Source organism: Orcinus orca, chromosome 12 (assembly GCF_937001465.1).
Source record: "Orcinus orca chromosome 12, mOrcOrc1.1, whole genome shotgun sequence".
In the NCBI taxonomy this organism is placed as follows: domain Eukaryota; kingdom Metazoa; phylum Chordata; class Mammalia; order Artiodactyla; family Delphinidae; genus Orcinus; species Orcinus orca.
The window spans coordinates 28708675-28728366 of NC_064570.1; the positions used below are offsets into that span (position 1 = coordinate 28708675).

At 43.8% G+C, this 19692-nt stretch overlaps 1 protein-coding gene across 3 annotated transcripts in view; it reads left to right on the top strand.

The window, feature by feature from the left end:
• Positions 1–566: 566 nt before the first annotated feature.
• Positions 567–19692, top strand: part of SLC2A12 (solute carrier family 2 member 12) — a 56432-nt gene continuing 37306 nt past the window's right edge. The window contains exon 1 of one of the 3 annotated variants that reach the window (XR_007470691.1): positions 567–978. Coding sequence is in view for 2 of the 3 variants with exons in the window: in XM_049695610.1 (XP_049551567.1) it covers positions 864–978 (115 nt within the window). In the remaining variant the exon portion in view is untranslated. The remainder of the gene's footprint in view (positions 979–19692) is intronic. The other 2 variants (XM_049695610.1, XM_004263806.3) reach the window with 2 other exon arrangements.

Consider the following 19692-nt stretch of genomic DNA (forward strand, 5'->3'; position numbering starts at 1 on the left):
TGGACGCTCAGAACTGGAAATGCCCCTCCTCCTACAATCAGGCTATCAGGCATTGATCTCGACAGAAGATTCAGGGTTGGTTCCTTCCTTAAAGACAGCTATGCATAAATAAACTGTGATAGTTTGCTGTAACCCCAGGGTATAAAAAGTCCAAAGAACCTGGGCATTCTGAGTTTGTGTACACTTGGTCTCAGGCCTTGATTTGTCTGACAGGCCTTGGAGAGGGAGAGTATAGACCGCACTCACCTAGGGCAAAATCAGCTTGAAACAATGAAGATGTTTCATGCTTTGTTGAATATGCTAAGTGTCACTGCTCTTGGAATAACCGTCTTGCTGAAAAACTGACACACTTTTCCTTCTGGTATGTCTTTGCCTAAATTGTTCCTCCCTGTGCAAGATTAACTAATACCATCTGTGAATATTCTTGGCCCTCACTCTCAGCCTGGGCTTGAATCTGCCTGATTCTTTTCTGTGCCTCTTTTCAAAGGTGCAGGAATACAAGAGCTGCCCACCGCCCCCCCAACGCCCCCAGCTAAGCGCCAAACACTGTCAGAGCTCCGGTTCCCAAGCCTGGAAATCCTTTGCTTCCAGCTCTGCATCTGAAGGCAAAAAAACAATCCTCCGGAGATTCGGCCCTCCCACTGCCTGTGATAGGCTGCTTGGAATAGCAAGAGCCTGTGTCACCGAAAAGGGCAAAGCTTTCGGAAATAGAAACAAAGTTGGTCACAAATCACATTGGCTTTGCCCGAAGTTTTTTTTCACCTTTCTTTAGCATGCGACCATGGGGAAAGTGACCGCTCGTGTCAGTGGGGGAAGTCAGGGTGGTTTAGTGCCCAGGGAACGGCTGTAACTTCTACGTGACCATGGTACCTGTTGAAAACGCAGAGGCCCCCAGTCTGCTGAAACCGAAGGGGCCAGCAGCCGAGACTGATGGCAGCGACAGAGACAGCGGCGGCCGGCATCCTCCCTGGGCAAGAGGTAAAGCGAGGCTGCAGGGCTCGGGGACCGCGAGAGGAACGAGCTGGGCGCGTGTCTCACTCTGTGTGTGTGTGTGTGTGTGTCTGTGTGTGTGTGTGTGCGCGCGCGCGCACGTAAGCGTGCTAGGTGCCTGGAGACGAGGGGACAGGATCTGCTGGGAGGAGTGACAAGGAACTCTGATGTGAAGGTTGAAGTCCCACTACTCATAAGCTGGGTGCCCTCCGCCGTGTTGACGGTATGATGTATAAATATTTTTCATATTGGAGAAATTGACTGGCAAGATAATCACACGTGTAAACACACCCACACACACCCCCGCATACACACACTTTTTCATTTATTGTCACAAATGGATAATCTGTAACAATTGGACATTATAACCACCATTCCAAAAATCAGCATTTTAAGGAAGCTTCATAAAATTATTAGTTATATAATGAATAAATACAACTTTCTTTTTAAGTTCCCAGCATCTGTTTGTAATGAATTTGAGCATTATTTACAGCCTAACACCTCTGCTTCGTCGCTCCTGCTTTCTTTAAAACTGGCCTTTCAGGCTGAGGTTTGTTTCATACTTTTCCTTGCGGAGGTGAAATTTGGAAAAGTTTTAATTCATTTCAGTTATCTTTGCTAAACCAAATGCCTTTCTTCACTCCCACATTTACAATTTTCACAAACACATTGCACACTTTTAGTTGCCTTTTCCTCTTCAGTTAGTTTGTTCTCAAAGGAATAGGAACTAATCGTAATATGAAATGAAATCAAACACAAATACTGCCCTTCTTCCCACCGCTTCCCTCAGCTCTGCTCCCTCTAGTCATATAATACATTCCCACCCCATATATTGGAATTTCATGCATAACCAAAAACACTAAATGATATGAAAGGCATTTTACCTTTCACCTTGGGATGGATCTGTGTACTTATGTTTGCACAGCGGGTTTGATGATCCGGGAATTGAATCCACAACCCCTCTCAAGGAGGAACTGAGCGGCCCCTCCTTGGGAACTGAGACCCTCTCCTTATCCCCTGCCCTCTCCCTGCTCAGCCTTCCCTTGCTTCCCTCCTTCTAGTCAAGAATGAATATCTGGGGTCACCTTACACTATGTCTCAGCCCTCTCTTCAGCAGAGCTGTCCCTTTGTCTAAGTGTGATCTTTGGTTCCTAAGTCTAAGAGGAGACAAAAGAAACTTGTATTCAGGGGTAAAGAGAAAGAGTGGCAAAGTTCTTCTCTCTGAATTCCGGCAAGATTGAGCTCTAGGGTGAGCTGAGGTGGTGATATTGACAAAAGGGTTAACTAGATAGGGTCACTGATAAATGTCACAAAGAAGATGAAAAGAAATTTGTCCTGGAGGGGCCTCCATGGTAACAATAAAAAATGGACTATTTAGTTTTGATATGTCTTTGAAAGCACAGTGTACTACTCTTAATAGGTTAAATTGCCCAAGTTCACAGTGATCCCAAAGGAAGGTAACAGGTATGTGTGCTTGTAAAGGTTGAATACACACACAAAATTCAATTTATAGTGCAACTGTTTATGCCATTGAAAAGAAATGATAAATGAACAAATACCATAAATTATCTTTTACATTTAATTTTAAATGAACCTTTATCGTGTAGAAGAGGAAACCTAAATGTTTTTCTTAAATCCTTAATTAGTACAGCTTTGATGGGTGCTGTATGTCGTTTATATTTAGACAAATACAAACCTTTTATTATTACTTTTGTAAGTTTTCATAAATTATCTTAAGCTTTCTTGGTACCCAAAGGCATTATACAGATCTATGTGTATAATGAATCCATAGTACGGACTTGCTCTATGGTTTTGACAAGTTATTTCACCTCTCCAACTGGGATTGTATTTTTGTATGATTTACGAAGATGTTGAGGTTTAATGAAATATTTGACAAATACTCCTTTCAACTTCTTTATATTTTAAACTTCCATAGTTTCATCCAGGAAATTCTGAGTATTTAAAACATGCTTAAATTATCCTACTTTTCCTGCATTTGAAGGTTGTTCTTCAATATAGCAAGTTGTTCTATATTCCTAGATGAAAAAATTAACGTGCAAAGAGGAATGAGTTATACAACCCAGGACAAGGTCATTAAAACATTTGAGATATTGAAAAATGAAACAAAACAAAAACCTTAATCTCTTTGATTGTACCCCCTTAATGTTATTGTGGGTAATGAAAAGTGTTGGCAGGTTTTCCTTGGCTAACCCCTCTAAACTGGAAAGAATGCTCTGTTTCAATGGCTAGAAGCTAATGAATTTAAATTCATTTTCAAAAAGCTACGGCTCAAAGTGGGTACATTTTTAGTAAACCTTTTAGTGTTCATAGACACGTTATAATTGACCTTGTAGGGCAGGTTGAGCTCAATTTTAAATCTCGCTACCTCGAGCCAACAACAGATATAGGTGAGGTGAGGAACATGGACTGCTGGGGCATCTTACACAAGGAGAGCATGAGTCCAGAAGATGTGTGGTTGGCCCACGTTCACGCGGTGGCTGATCAAAGCTGACCCTGGTGGCCTGTGGCCCAGGGGGCCTGCTCCTTCATCTCAGGATCTGGGTCTCCCAGGCTCTTCTAATTCATGATTCAAACAACTGGCTAGGAGGAGGGTTTCCTTAAGTCCCCCATTACCCCACCAGCGCTGCATTTTCCTCTCAGATCTGCCCAAAAGGTCAGAAACCAAGAACAATATTCACCGTATGAGTGTCGGTTCTCCGCGCTGCAGATCCAGCTGCCGAAAGCAGTGGAACCCAGATCGCTAGAACTAGACTCCGAACCAGCTGAGATTTAAGAAATGCACACTTCTGCTAATGAGGTGAATACCCTATGGCAGTTGTTCTCAAACTTGTTTAAAGCTGTGAACTCCTTTTTGCAAATGGAAGCTGAGTAGGTGGTCAGTATGTTAAGACAAGTAAACGTGGTGCCTCTTTAGTGGAAAGGGGAGAGGTGGAGAAAGAAGGACCTGCAGCCTGGCTGCTTCCCTGCTCCTCTCTCATCCCTTGTGGCCCTGAGCCGGCTCCTGGGTCAGCATCACATTAGCAAACCTCAGGTCCATCACCACTCCGGTTATGCAGGCCATGTTTTTGAGGTTGGGGCATATTTACTGTGCTCCTGCTGTAAGCCTTGGGCTCTCAGGATTAGCCTAAAACAGACCCTCTTGAATTGAGTCAGATCTGGCTTTCTCAGGGTTCCTCAGGCAGCCCAAGGGGAAGTCTACTTGTAAGACAGACTGAGGAGACTTTGGGGAACAAACATCACAGGGGGAGAGAAGGTCAGACTGACCAGCTTGACCTGTTCACAGAGCTTTGGCTGTGAGACCAACAGACTGGTCACATTGGGAAGACCCAGGCCTTGGCCATTCCCATTTTTCCGGGCTTTCCATATATTAAAAAGTGACACCTGAAACTAATATAATATTGTAAATCAGCTATACCTTAAAAAAAAAGCAGAGATAAAAATTTTAATAAAATCTATACAGTATTAAGTATCAAAAGAAAAAGTGACAAAACTCTTGACAAAAATCGTGTCCTTAAAAACATGTGCATTTAACAAATTGATGGCAGTTACAGCAGCAAAAAAAAATGTTGTGTAGCTTGATATTCCCAAGGAAATGACGGAATTTATAGACACTTGAATTTATGAGGGACAATAGATTTTTTTTGACTGGGAATAAGACCAGATTTAAAGATAACCATCTCCCCTTTCTCTTCAGTCAGCTTATCTCTGGGGCTGTACATTTAACCTCACTTGGAAATCATATCAAAAGTCTAAATTTGAGGCTTTTTGTGACAGTGAGGCATGGGCAAATGGCTTCTCTGGGATCTCAGAAGGGAGAGGCTCTAAATAAACATGGCGGGAGCTGTTTCACCGCCAACTCTGGGTGGTGTTGGCTCGCGCAGCAGGGCTCTTTTCCTCTCTAATATCACATCACAGAGAGAGCAGAGAGATTGCCGCTTGCCACAAACCACCTCTAGGCTGCTGCAGCAAAAGGCATGTATTGTGAGTGCCTGTGTTGGCAGGGCCTGGCAGACAAGGCCAGGCCAAGGAGCCACCAACAGCGCCATTGACCCAGAGGGCCTGAAATTACCCAGCAAACACCAGCATGCCTGAACAGGTTTTATAGCCAATGACTCTTCCGATAGGTCAGTGCCTCTGTACAGTTGTTAAATATTTTAAACATTACCCTTCTGTCCGGTAACATTGCCAGCGGGACCTGAGTGGCTGCGTTCTTAGGAAAGAGACTGGTGGTAGCTGGTAGGACCCTACTGTGATCCCTCAGGTATGTTTTTTGTGAATTCTCAAGGAGGTGCTTTTCAGTGGTCTAGACCTTGTAGAAGCTGATAAAAACACAACTCAAAATACAATGAGTCCACCCTGGAACTGCCTGCGGAAACTCCAATTTACACGTATGTATCTGAGGTGAATCTGAAGATGCAGTCTTTCGTTGCTGTAGATGTGTGGTATGGTATTTTTCATTCAAGAATACTTAGTTCTTCAACCTGGCTTCATCGCCTCATCTCACTAGGAGGAACTGAAGTATAATACTGTTTAGCCTCAGGGTTCAAAAAGTTCTAAAAGCTCCAAACAGGCCTGCATGGGTGTGGAATTAGCTTTGGGCTTTTAAAGGTTTGAAGCAGCTTTTTATTCAGGTTGTATGAGCAAGAACTGGCTTTATAAGATTCTTAAATTGAACAGAGTCGGGACTCCCAAGTTCAACTTTTTTCTCATGAAGTCTTCCCCAAGAGGATGAGTTAGTGAATAAAATAAGGCAATGAGGGCTTCCCTGGTGGCGCAGTGGTTGAGAGTCTGCCTGCCGACGCAGGGGACACGATTTCGTGCCCCGGTCTGGGAAGATCCCACATGCCGCGGAGCGGCTGCGCCCGTGAGCCATGGCCACTGAGCCTGTGCGTCCGGAGCCTGTGCTCTGCAAGGGGAGAGGCCACAGCAGTGAGAGAACCGCGTACCGCAAAAAAAAAAAAAGGCAATGAAAGCCACGTGAAAGTACACCAAGTCACGGTGGTAAGAAAGGAGAAAAGCTGAAATGTGCTTCTTCCCAAGGAGCTATTTGACCAAATACCAAATGAGGATAATTTCCCATCCCATCTTCCCTCAAAAAGTACCCAATCTCTGGGACTTCCCTGGTGGTCCAGTGGTTAGGACTCTGCGCTTTCACTGCTCAGGGCCCGAGTTCAGTCCCTGGTCAGGAAACTAAGATCCCACAAGCTGTGCAGAACAGCCATACAAAAAAAAAAAAAGGCACAGAACCTGAAATCCCTCCAAGTATCTCCCAGATGAAATGTTAAGCCAAATATATTACTTCCATAGTAAATCATAGATTCACATGGGTTTTGTTTCTATTTTATTTTGTTCCGTTTTGGCTCCTTGGTATTACTTCTCTTCCTGCGTCGCAGCACATTCATTTCTGCATTTGCACAATGGCTATGCTTCAGGGATATACTAATTTTTGTATACAATTTAGGTAGAAGTAATAAGACAAATAATTTATCACATTATTCTCATTTTAGGAGTTTTCATTCTTTTTGAGCATGACTCACTGTATACTGTTGTACCAAAATATCAGGGAGAAAAGCAGTCCTTTGTTTGACTTACAGGAGTATTTTTTTTTTCCCTTAAGTAAATCAAGGGTTATTAAACTTTAAACTGGTAAATTGTGCTTCCCTTGGAAGTAATTGTTTCTCAAAAACATTCATGACACAGGTCTGCCTGGCATTACTAGGCTCTGGGGCTGTTAGCTACAACCATATTATTTTATTTATATTATTATTTTTTTTTATAATGTATTGCTCCTGCATGCACCTGTTTCCCACACGTTGTGGAATTTGGGAGCCATGTGCAATGCTAATTTAGATGTGACATCTCAGCCTCAGATGTGCAAGGTTTTTTAAGAATAGGGGAGGGAATTCCCTGGCAGTCCAGTGGTTAAGACTCCACCCTTCCACTGCAGGGACAAGGGTTCGATCCCTGGTCAGGGAACTCAAAATCCTGCATGCCGCGTGACGTGGCCAAAAAACAAAAGTAAAATAAATAAAATAAAATAGAGAAGTGACGAAAAAGGAATAGGGGAAAAAGTTGTAATTTTAATCAGTTGGTATCGTGAAAGAACATCCGTAAGCTAATGAATATTTCATTTCTGTTGGGACACAAAATTGTGGAAAGCCCAAGGCAAAATCACAGGAAGAGTTTTTAATGATATAAGCCCAATTGTGTAGGTATTGCCAAAAAACAGAGGAATTCAAGAATTTATGAAAAGGCAGAATTGTTACGCTGGAAGCAAGGTATCACTTTACTTCCTTTGCTATCAGTAAGAGACTGTTTCAAAGTTCTACTTCAGTGTTATGGAGATTTTCCCCCATAGACTCAGACTAAACAGATCTTTGTTGAATGATTTTTGTGGGCAACCCAATGAGGTAATATTACCCCCCAGTTCACAGATAAGGAAACTGAGGCTAAGAGAGCAACAGTTAGCATTTACCAAGCACTTACCAGCATGCACCAGCCACTCATCTATCTCATTTATTCTCATAACAACTTTATGAGTTATGTAATATTATCTTTATTTTAGGAATGAGGATGCAGAGGAACAGAAAAATTAAGGGACGTGTCAGGGTCTAGCTGGTAACTAACCAGACGCTCTGATTCCAGATTGTACCTTCAGCATTCAGCCAAGGTACCTCTGGGAGAGAAGCAAAGTGACTTGCTCCATGTAGCATGGATAATAGCCCAGAGATCCAAGCCTCAGTATCCTAAATCCAAGCCAGGGTTTTGCCCACTTGAATGATAATACCATCCAGCACCAATGTTTCTACTGCCTGGTCTGTTCCATGATCTGATCTGTGAATTTGGGTACCCAGTATACGCCTTTCAGAACTTTTTTGCATTCTGTTTTAGCTATTCTCTAATTTTCCATGTGACATGTCTTTTTCTATAAGATTATAAATTCCCAGATAAAATATATATTCTTGTACTTATCAGAGCTCTGAGCTAACTGCAAGTGTTTACAAAGTACTGTGTAGCTCATAAGAGGGAGGAATTATGCCTTTTCCTCTGTATTTCCATTAGGGATCACATGCAAATGGCACAAGTACAGCCATCTTGTAACCTAGGAAATGTGTCAGCACTGTGATTGGATTGACCACCGTGCTGATTGCACTGTCCATATAGTTGAAACTGTTTGCCATCTGTGTCCAAGACAGTACTGCCATGGAGTACATGCTTAATTGTTAAATCAGTGAGTGAGTGAAGAAGTGTTTGTTGAGCTGAACTAAAGAGCATTTAATTCTGCAATACTTATTGACCACCTACTGTGTGAGACCACCTACTGTGTGAGAGGTACAGTGCTGGATACTTCACAGTAAAAAAAAAAAAGAAAGATATCTAAGACATTATCCAGGTCCATAAGTTTCACCAACTCATCAGAGACATAAGAGTCTAAACAATGACAAGACAATCATTTAGCAAATATTGAGTGTCTCCTAGAAATCAGACATGATGCTAGACCCTGGGTCCAATGGTGAACCAGTGACATTCATGCGATGCAAATACTTACTAACAATTGGTGATGAGAGAGAAGAGATCAGGAAACCTACAAGGGAGGAGGTGGTCAGACACCTAATGCCACAGTAGAGCACAGGGGGCAGCTCAGCCAGTTTTTGAAGGATCCTGGAAGACAGTATGGCTAAGCTGAGTCAAGAAAGTATCACTGAGGCCAATATATTTACAGAGAGAATTCTAAGCAGAGAAGATAGCTTGTATACAAGCTGTGTACAAGCACATTCAGGGAACTATGAATATTTTTGTCTGATGAAAGCACAGAGCTCAAAGCAGGAGAAAGAGGGTTATGAAAACATCTGAAGGTGTAAGTAGGGACCATGTTATGAAACCTTTGTGTGATAAGTATCATGAAAGGAGGAATTCTTCGGAAGAGATCCTACTGGTTTATAGAAATCAAGAAAAGTTTCTGAAAGTGATGATAGTGGTGAAAGAATTAGGGAATCTTGGAAAGCTCCACCTGCATGGCTGTAAATCCTTCAGCTCTATGGGATCACCATTCTTTTAATATTTAAACAAAAGTAGCTCCAGCCCCCATAACGTTATTTCCACACGCCCTCCACCTTGCTCAAACCCTGCCCTTGCCCTTCTGCCCTTGCCCATCCTCAAACACACCCAGTACACCTTAGGAGTCTTGTGGTTTCTGATCACTATTTTTTTTTTTTTTTTTTTTTTTGCGGTACGCGGGCCTCTCACTGCTGTGGCCTCTCCCATTGTGGAGCACAGGCTCCGGACGCGCAGGCTCAGCGGCCATGGCTCACGGGCCCAGCCGCTCCGCGGCATGTGGGATCTTCCCGGACCGGGTCACGAACCCGCGTCCCCCGCATCGGCAGGCGGACTCTCAACCCCTGCGCCACCGGGGAAGCCCTCTGATCACTTTTTGCACCAACTTCCTGTTTCCCCTGGATTCTTGCCCTTCAGTTCCTGCAGCTTGTCTCTTCTCTTATCCCTGCTCCAATCCATGCGTGGGTCACAGCCCTTTTCCTTCATATACTCAAATCCCATTCACACAAGTTCTTTGTCGATTCTTACTGACAATTTGAAGAGAGCTATAGTGCAATTAAATATTAGGTGGGCCCATTCATAAAATTCTCCTGTCAAATCCACCATAGGAAATTTCTTGTAAACCAACTTTTCTAAAAGCTACAGGCCTCTTGCACTATTGTTCCCTTGTCTTCATTCCCCATCCCCCAGAACTTGACAAACTCTCCTGACCTTTTCTTTCATTTATCTTGTTTCTGGGTTCTGTTGGCCATTCTTTCTTTTCTTTTTTTTCTTTTTTTTTCGTGGTACGCGGGCCTCTCACTGCCGTGGCCTCTCCCGTTGCAGAGCACAGGCTCTGGATGCGGAGGCTCAGCGGCCATGGCTCACGGGCCCAGCCGCTCCGCGGCATGTGGGATCTTCCCGGACCGGGGCATGAACCCGTGTCTCCTGCATCGGCAGGCGGACTCTCAACCACTGCGCCACCAGGGAAGCCCTAGGCCATTCTTTCTTGATCTCTCTCTCTCTCCCTCTCTCTCTCTCTCTCCCTCTCTCTCTCTCTCTCTCTCTCTCTCTCTCCCCCTCCCTCTCTCTCTCTCTCTCTCTCTCTCTCTCTCCCCCTCCCTCTCTCCCCCTCCCTCTCTCTCTCTCTCTCTCTCTCTCTCTCTCTCTCACACACACACACACACACACACACACACACGAAAATTCTTGCTTCTTGGCCTTTTCTCCTGTTCTCCCTCTCTCTCCTATAGCCCACCACTGTATTACCAACATGACGCACGGGCTTTCCCCTTGACCCTGAGGTGGCCCTCTAGGTATTCATTTTTAGTAAATAAAGTGCTCTTCCTAAGAACTTTACATCCACAGGCTTTACAATATTATTTTTTCTGCATTTCATTTCCTTAACTAAAGAATTTTTAAAGCACTGAGGGTGATTCTCAACCATTTTTGAGTACCTGGACTCCTTTTTTCAATTGAAAAACCTGGACTCCTTTATTTATTTATTTTAATTAATTAATTAATTAATTTTTATTTTTGGCTGCATTGGGTCTTTGTTGCTGCACGCGGGCTTTCTCTAGTTGCGGCAAGCGGGGGCTACTCTTTGTTGCAGTGTGCGGGCTTCTCATTGCGGTGGCTTCTCTTGTTGCGGAGCACGGGCTCTAGGCATGCAGGCTTCAGCAGTTGTGGCACGTGGGCTCAGTAGTTGTGGCTCGTGGGCTCTAGAGCACAGGCTCAGTAGTTGTGGTGCACGGGCTTAGTTGCTCTGTGGCATGTGGGATCTTCCCAGACCAGGGCTCGAACTGGTGTCCCCTGCATTGGTAGGTGGATTCTTAACCACTGCGCCATCAGGGAAGTCCTAGACTCCTTTTTAAATAGAAAAACAACTTCAAATTCTCACATAATAGTTTTCACAGTTTTATATTTATTGATTAGAAAATATAGAATGACAGAAAGCTACTCTGCATTCACTCGCACTTTGAATTAAGACCTTTTTTTCAGTCACATCTACATATGTATGAAATCTTGAAGTACAAATATGTATGTTACTATTTTTCCCAATGTTTAATAATCATTGATGGGATGAGGATCCTTTCTGAAGACTTTGCCAATTTTCAAAAGTCCCTCGCTCACCGCAACTCACACACGCTGAAAAATCTCTGGAAACATCAGAGGCCTCTGGGTAAAATGGCTGCTGGTTTGTTCTCCAGATTCACCCCCTCTTAACTATCTATTGAAAATCCCCTTGAAAAGATGAAAAGAGATGCAAAATTACAATAGAATTAAAGCCAGATATATTCATCAATGAGTTAGAACTTACCCCTAAATAAAATGCAAATATCGGCCTAATGTATAAACTAGGGCGGTAATATTTTAGCTCTCCACAAACTCTCACTCAGCACCCCTAATGAGAGAATTTTCATCAATCAAAGGATGACATCTCCACAGACTCCCCCGGAGCTGCTTTTTCGGAGGGTCAGAAGGTTTTTGCTCCATAGTCCAATTCCTCCCACTCTATCCTGTCACCATCACTTCTCTTTCTATATCTCTCAAGGGCTACAATTTTCAAGATTTCAGCAACTCTGACTGGCTCGTTGCATTCTAGAATGTGAAATCAGTGTTAAGAAGAGACAAAATCCAAATGAGCCGCTGGAATGGTACATTCTAGAAGTTGTAATTTTGCATGTATTGTTTATGACAAGCAAAAAATGAGAGTCTGTTCATAGTCAGGGGACCAAAAAGTGGAAGAAAAAAAATTCCTTTCTCTGTCCAGTGGGGTCACTCCAGAAAAATAACTTCCAGACATCAGAAATTTGGCTAGCAGCTGTGCACATCAACTGCTCCTTCAAGTCTAACTACGAGAGTTTCCAACTGCAGCTGGGTGGCTAGACTAAGGTGTGTCAGACACTGAAAACCCAACAGCTTTTCCAACTTCCTTCTTATTTCTTGGTCTTTCCCATCTGGAGAACTAGAAGATTCAGATACTCACTTAGTCTCTCTTGCAGCCAAGTTTGACTGTGGAACTCACTAGTTCTGGTCAACGAGACATTAGGGCAAGTCTTTGTAGGGGAGGAAAAAAGTTTTCCTCAACCTTTTTAGGGCCTCTGGCTGAGTCCGAAAATTAAACTGACAAAGACTAACAGAAAAGCATCCATATTTATTTAATATAAGTTTTATGTGACATGGAAACCTTCATAAGGAAATAAAGACCCAAAGACATGACTAAGCCTGAGTATTTTTATGCTAGATTTGATGAACAGTGGACAGTCATGAAAATATGACAGGTCAAGGAGTATGAGGTAAGTGTAGTGAGCCAGGGGAAACTTAGCAAGGCTGTTTGTTTGAATTCTTCTTGGTGCCCCTTTGTCTTCTGAGATAAGGATGTTCTTTTCCTCTGGGTATAACAGAGAGCACCTCTCACATGAGGGTTTTATGACCTGCTTTGGGGGGAAGGGCAGGGGGAAGGCTAGAGCCACCTTCCTGTAACTGGCATTTTCTCAAATTCCTTCAGCTTAAAATATTCAATATGCCAAGGGGTTGTATTTTGGGGTAGCATGTCCTGAACCCCATCATCTTCCAAGGTGCTTCTGAAAAGTTCCTTCCCTGATAAAAGGAAAGAGGCACATGGGAATAACCCCTTGCCCTAAGCCTTCTTCCATTGTCTGCTGCCTTTGAGTCTGGTTGTGAAAGCGTCTAATATCTAGAGCTGTGACAGCCACCTTGCACATACGGTGACAGATTGGGGACAAAAGCCAACCCTCTGAGGAGGCAGGAACAGAAGGATTCATAGAGTGTGAATCCTTGTAGACACCAAATTCAACTTGGTCTTCTCACAAAGTAAACAATAAATGCCCATGTTTTTCAGGTTTTTGGTTTCCTGCCATCAAAAATATCATAAATGATTTGGGGGCTGGGTAAAGAGAATGTGGCAATCTGGTTATTGTCAGGCACATTTTAAATACAAAGGCAAAGCATGCGTTTTAAGATTTCTCTTTACAGGAAACAAATACGTTTTGGACAGCATCTGATTTCTGTTCTCTATAATTAAAAAAAAGTGGACTCTGTGGAAAAAAGAGATGCAGGACAACATCTGGTGATAAGAGTAAATTGAGGTGAAGATGGAACTAGCTGAGATCAGAGATGCTAATAGACCTAATATGAGATGTGTAAAGTGTCAGAGTCTAAAACTGCAAGAGCAGAATTATTATCTGAAATCTGTGATTCAGAGGATAAATAAGAGAAGCTATTCTAGGATGTACATAAAAAGAACAATAAGATAGAGATGAGGAAATGAATATATTTAGCTAACATATAAATTATTATTCCAAAACAAATGGGAAGGAAAAACCCCTCAAAATACTAGAGGAAATCTTTTCTGAGTAGGAGAACTCAACCAGTAGCAAAAAAAATTTAGAAGAAACAAGTACTCTGACTTGTCCTGGTGAAAGTTTCAAACTGAAGGAAAGATGAAAGAGAGGAAGGAAAGAAAGAAAAGAATGAAAGTCCTACAAGGAATCAGGCAGAAAAGGAGTGTTAACAACAGAGCAAAATGCAGGGAAGTGTCCTTATGCCCCCTCTTTATACCTCCCCAGTCAACAGAATTTGGAGAAGATTAGTTTCAGAAAAGTGTGTCTGTGAAAGTACTACCTGGGGTTGGAAAAATAAAAGGAAAGAAAGTAAAGTTCCTACCTTTTTGTCCTAGAAAGTCCAAACAATAGTAGGTATAGAGGAAGGCCACATTTTCTGTTGTTCTGAGTTCCATTGCATGTTAAAGAGAGGATGGGGGTACGGGGAGAGGTGGGGGGAGGGTGGTTAGATAAAGGATAGTGCCCAATATTTACCATCACAGGGAGCACCACACATGGTCCAAGGCCAAGAGGCAGCATCTGGAACTTTTGACAGCTGTTGGAAACACCATACCACAACACCACACTCTCCTCACACCCTCTGAACAAAGGAGCTATCTGATTAAGCCAGCGCTCTCCTTCCTGGGCATTCAATAGCCTCTGCAGAGCTCTGGCATCAGGTCCTGTGTGGACCCCCCATACAGACTCTACTCTCAAGGGACTCCCAATCTAAGCAGGAGACAGACTAATCCAGAGTGCTGTAAGGCCCTGGACACAAAGGCAGAACAGAGAAGAGAGATTAATGCTAACCACAGAGAGGCAGTCTGGAAGATTTTGTAGAGGGGGGATATTTGAGCCGGATCTTCAGAGACTCAGGTTTCCCTAGGCTGTGAAGGAGGGAGGCCAGATGTGCCACGTGCCGTAAATGAGGGACAACAGCATGAAGAGAAACACAAGTCTGGGAAAGGGCAGGCATTTTCCAGAAACAACCAGTGGTGCAGAAGGCCTGAGAATTGTGCCTGAAGACTGTTGTTGGGACGTGAAAACCTGGTCCCCAGAAAGGAGACTGCTAAACATGGAATCTGAGTGACTAGTGAACAAGCCTGTGCATGGGGCTGACATTAAATAAAACATAAATATACGAGTGACAGTGGAACACTTTAGAGTCCCTGCAAATGGTGCCACATTAACTGGCTAATAACAGTGCTGAAAGCGCTATAGAAATACTGATTGCATGTTGTTCAGATGCTAAGCATTTATGTAAATATAAAGTTCCAGGTGCTAACCCTTAAGTCATACTAGGTATTAACCTTAGTCTGTTGACCAACCATGGGGAAGAGAGGACCAAGGATTGGCATTTGCAGTGGTGTTACCATTCATTCATTTATTTATTCACTCAACAGATATTTATTGAGGATTGACCTTGTGCCAAAGACTAGAGGTAAGAATACAGATGTAAAGAAAGCAGGGTTTGGGGACTTCCTTGGTGGTGCAGTGGTTAAAACTCCATGCTCCCAATACAGGGGGCTTGGGTTCGATCCCTGGTCAGGGAACTAGATCCCACATGCATGCTGCAATTAAGAGTTCGCATGCCACAACTAAGGAGCCCTAGAGCTGCAACTAAGGAGCCTGCCTGCAGCAACTGAGACCCAGCGCAACCAAATAAATAAATAAAAATAAAAATAATAAAAAAAAAGAAAGTGGGGTCTTGCCTTCAAGGTCTTTCTGTGTAAGAGAGGAAGACAAACAGGTCAATAAATGAGTGACAGAAGTATGCCTTCATATATCTGAAACCCTACATTCTGTGCACAGCAGGAGTGCAGAGGGGCTGGGATGGGACAGCAGAAGGTGGCAGAGCAGGGTAGTCATCATGGGGGAGGTGGCACTTGAAATGACTCTTGAATGATGGGTTGGGATTAAAGGTATTCAGAGGGAAGGAGCAAAGAAAGAGGAGAACACAAATGCAAGGCCATTTGGGGGCCACTGCAAGTTTTTCTCGAGCAAAACATGAAGTAGGAGGTCTTTGAAATGTGTGACGCCTTCACAGTTGGTCAAGCTGTATAATGACCTGGCTGCCTGCTGAAAAAAGACCTGTGTATGCACGCTGCTTTCCAGTCTGTTGTAGGATTCAGTCCTCTGGCAAGCGTTTGCTGTGTGTCCATTATGTACCTACGCTAGAATAGGCGCATGGGGGAGAAAGGAAAGAAGAAAGCGGGCAGAAACTCAAATATTGTGAAAAATGGAGTGTTTCATGTGCTTGCCTGTTAAAGTTGTGGTTCTGTCTGAGTCACCGTGAGCAGGAGACAATGCAGCTATTGTGAAAGCGGCTGCAGCCTCTTAGCCAGTGGGGCTTGCCTGTCCTTTGTGCCCTGGATGTGGGTCTCAGTGCTCATTTGCATAAAGCCTCTGAGTTGTGATCACATCTTCAATAGGAACAGTTTTACTTTATTATCTTACTAAGGAATTATCATCGCATCAAAAGGAACACGGCTGGTCTAACAAAGCAGCCGGACCCAGAGGGTAGGCATGACCCAGGAGCCTGTGGGTACCACTTGCAAGTTTCTAGATAGTTTCTACTTCCGTGATGTCCACAAAAGGCTGAGAATTCCCTATGGCATCTTTGAGGGGGGCACTGGGATGTAAAGAAGGGCCCTCGTGGATCGAGACCATGATCCAAATGGCCAGGAATGCTAAACTTCACCATGAACTTCAAGTGTGGACTGGCTTCAGGGCTGGATGTTTATTGAAAAGGCTCTAATTATGATTCCTCACCCTCCTCTCCCCTGTAGTGCTGGCTGCTTCTCCTCAGTCCACCCAGCTGCCCCAGACTCTGCCATTCATGTTTAGGCAGACATCCTCTCTAGTTCCTCCCATTCTCTGTCAGACTTCTTGGAAACGTCATCTCTACTTTCTGGCATCCAGAGGATAGCATCCTGCTTCTATCATCATCAACCAAAAAGTAGACACAGAAAAAGAAAAACCCACTCTATGTCTTTCTTCATTTTATTTATATGGTAAAATAGCAGCAGGAAAATTTCCCATGGTGGAAGTCCTAAGGTGTCACACGGTTGAGATCCTGGAAGCGCTAGGGTCTAGCCTTCCACACTGAATTAGAATTCCAAATCCTGAATGGACAGCCTGAGGACTGTAATGGAACCTCAGCAGTAATAAACAGCAGTCGTGAGATGAGTGGGGAAGCTAGTTTGGGTCAGTAGCCCTTAAAGCATATAATGGTAAGATATATCCTTCAAATAAAATTCAGTCAGTAAAGACCATAGCTTAATTCTGTAGCATACAACCTGCGTTGGTATCCTCCCCCCAACCTATGTGAGTATAGGGTCATAGAATGTCCTAGTGCAACTGTATAAGCTTTTGAAGGCAAATTGCCTAGATAGATAGATAATACTGTGATATATAATTTTTAAAAACTTGTAATTTTGTAAAGAGAATTTTTTATTCATATGGAGACAATTTTATTATATCTCTAAAGAATTATACTCAGTGCTAGCTGCTGGGTCTCAAGAGGGTCTGATCCTGACAAACCAGGATGGTTTCCAGACCCTTTGCACACATCCCAGTCTGTCAGTGTCCTATGAACCCTGGATAAAAGAACTAGGCATATGAAGTTAAGTCCAGAAAGCAGAAGAAAAAGCTGGGTCTCTCTTCTGTCAGGGGATATTTCCCCAAGACCACAAGAAGCTGGCTTTGGGACTTGCACCCCTCCCCCCCATCCCCTTTCCTCCTTAACCCACGGCCTCGACTCTCTCCAAAGTAGGATAATAGAGGGCTTCCCTCGTGGCGCAGTGGTTAAGAATCCACCTGCCAATGCAGGGGACACGGGTTCGAGCCCTGGTCTGGGAAGATCCCACATGCTACGGAGCAACTAAGCCCGTGTGCCACAACTACCGAGCCTGCTCTCTAGAGCCCACGAGCCACAACTACTGAGCCCATGTGCCTAGAATCCGTGCTCCACAACAAGAGAAGCCACCGCAATGGGAAGCCCGCGCACCGCAACGAAGAATAGCCCCGGATCACTGCAACTAGAGAAAGCCCGCGAGCAGCAACAAAGACCCAATATAGCCAAAAATAAATAAATAAATTTATTTTAAAAAAGTAAAAATAAAAATAAAGTAAGATAATAGAGCATCAAAGGAAGGAACTCTTGTATCTCAAGTGGTCTTTCTTTTTCTAGGGAGGCACTATTTCCCATCCAACAAAACGGGGAAACTAAGGAAGGCTAAGGAGAAGGACAGGGTGGCAAAGACTGTCTTCTGCTACTCACACAGCTCTCACATCTCTTCCCCCGTGTCCTTGACTCAGTACCCCATGCCACGCTCTGTCCCTCTAAATCTGCTTCTGGGGTGCCTCACTCAACCTGCCTCTCAAGTGCCCCATTCTCCAGAGCCGCTTATTTCTCCAACCTGAATATTGGAGACCAACCACCAGAGCACACACCCTAATCAGCACATCAAACTTAGGTGTAAAGAACGATGACAAGAAGAGATACGGAGCAATGTGATATTCTTATCCAAATGTGAGAATCTGACTCAGATCACCTGTGGTAGAAGAATTTGTTGTTGAGGATTTTAAGATCAAGTGAGAAAAAAGAATATGTGGAAATTGAGAGCATGAAAGTACTTCAAAGTCATTTTGCATGTGAAAATTAAAAGAGTACATAAGAAATAATAGAAAATAGAGATATCACTAGAATGTTAAGTTTCTTGGGGAGCGAGAACCACATCTGTTTTGTTTCATTGTGATACATATATAGAGAGATATCTGTACATATATATAGATATCTCCCAGTACCTAGGAAGATGCCTGCTGTGTAATGATGTTAAATATTTGTTTTCTGATTAGCTGGTTAAATTGCTGATGTAGTTTCAATTTAATGGTTTGTATTTGCAATGCTCATACATCAACTTTATTTTATTGTGAATTATTGCATTTTTATTTGCTCCTCCATCTAAATATTTGATGCTTTTTAAATTTTATTTTTGAAGTCTCCCATTTTCCACATGCCATCAGGATCCCAGAGATGTAAAATACCTTTGGATACTTGTGGTGAGAGGCGATGTCAGATCACCTTTATCTGACCTGCTCCTTTCACCAAAGCTAAATGGCATTTTTTTTTTTTTTTGCGATATGCGGGCCTCTCACTGTTGTGGCCTCTCCCGTTGCGGAGCACAGGCTCTGGACGCGCAGACTCAGCGGCCATGGCTCACGGGCCCAGCCGCTCCGCGGCATGTGGGATCTTCCCGGACCGGGGCACGAACCCGCGTCCCCTGCATCGGCAGGCGGACTCTCAACCACTGCGCCACCAGGGAAGCCCTAAATGGCATTTTAAAATCACACCTCCTACTCCAGCAATGGCATAGTTGAACAGCCTTAGCTCAGCCTGTGATAATTTTGTGTCCAAGCACACGTTTCTAGTCCATTTCACACACATCTCATTCTGCTGCTTCTCCATCGCCTTTGCTTTTGCCTCCTCTTCTAAATGTTGGCATTCCCTAGGTCCTCGTCCTCGTCTTGCTTCTCTTGTTCCTCTATTCTGTCTCCCTAAGTGATCTCTCCTGTCCCTGTAGCTGTAAATACCAAATACACACTGCTGGATCCCAAATACATCTCTCCAGCCTTGACTTACCTCTTCAGTTCCAAATCCGTATTCTCAATCCACTACCTGATATTTTAATCGGAACACCTTACAGGTAAAACAAGTAAACCATTTTAGTAAATCTAATATGGAACTTCTGATTTCCCCTTCTCCTTTCACCTCCGCCCATAGCCAGGTCCCTTCTGCTTCTTCCCTAGGTCCACCTGTGGCCCATATAGTACATAAGCCTGCATACCGGGTACTGAATATTGTAAAACCACCCAACAGACTGCTCAAACCAGGGGGCCATCTTGGGTTCTGACCCACTTCCTCACCCTCCAACACCAATTCACGAGCAAGTGTCATCGTTTTTACCTCCAAATTAACTCTTGAATCTGTCTGCTTGTCATCAGTTCCGCTCCTCACACCCAAATGCAAGCTGGCACCGTCTCTTGTCAAGACGAAGGCGACAAACTACCCCCTGCTACCGGTCTTGCCTTTTGACAACTAGTCTCCACACAGCAGCAAGAAGCTCGGAGTGTCTTCCCTCTTACTGGTCAGTGGGCATGGACCCCACTGTATTGGGAATACAATAAAAAGTTGTCACTGTGACCTGCCAGGCCTTGCATGAAGTGTTCCCTCTCTACCTACCCACTTTCACTGATGCCCCCTCCCACCTCCCTCCCCAAGCTCATGCTGTGCCCCCGT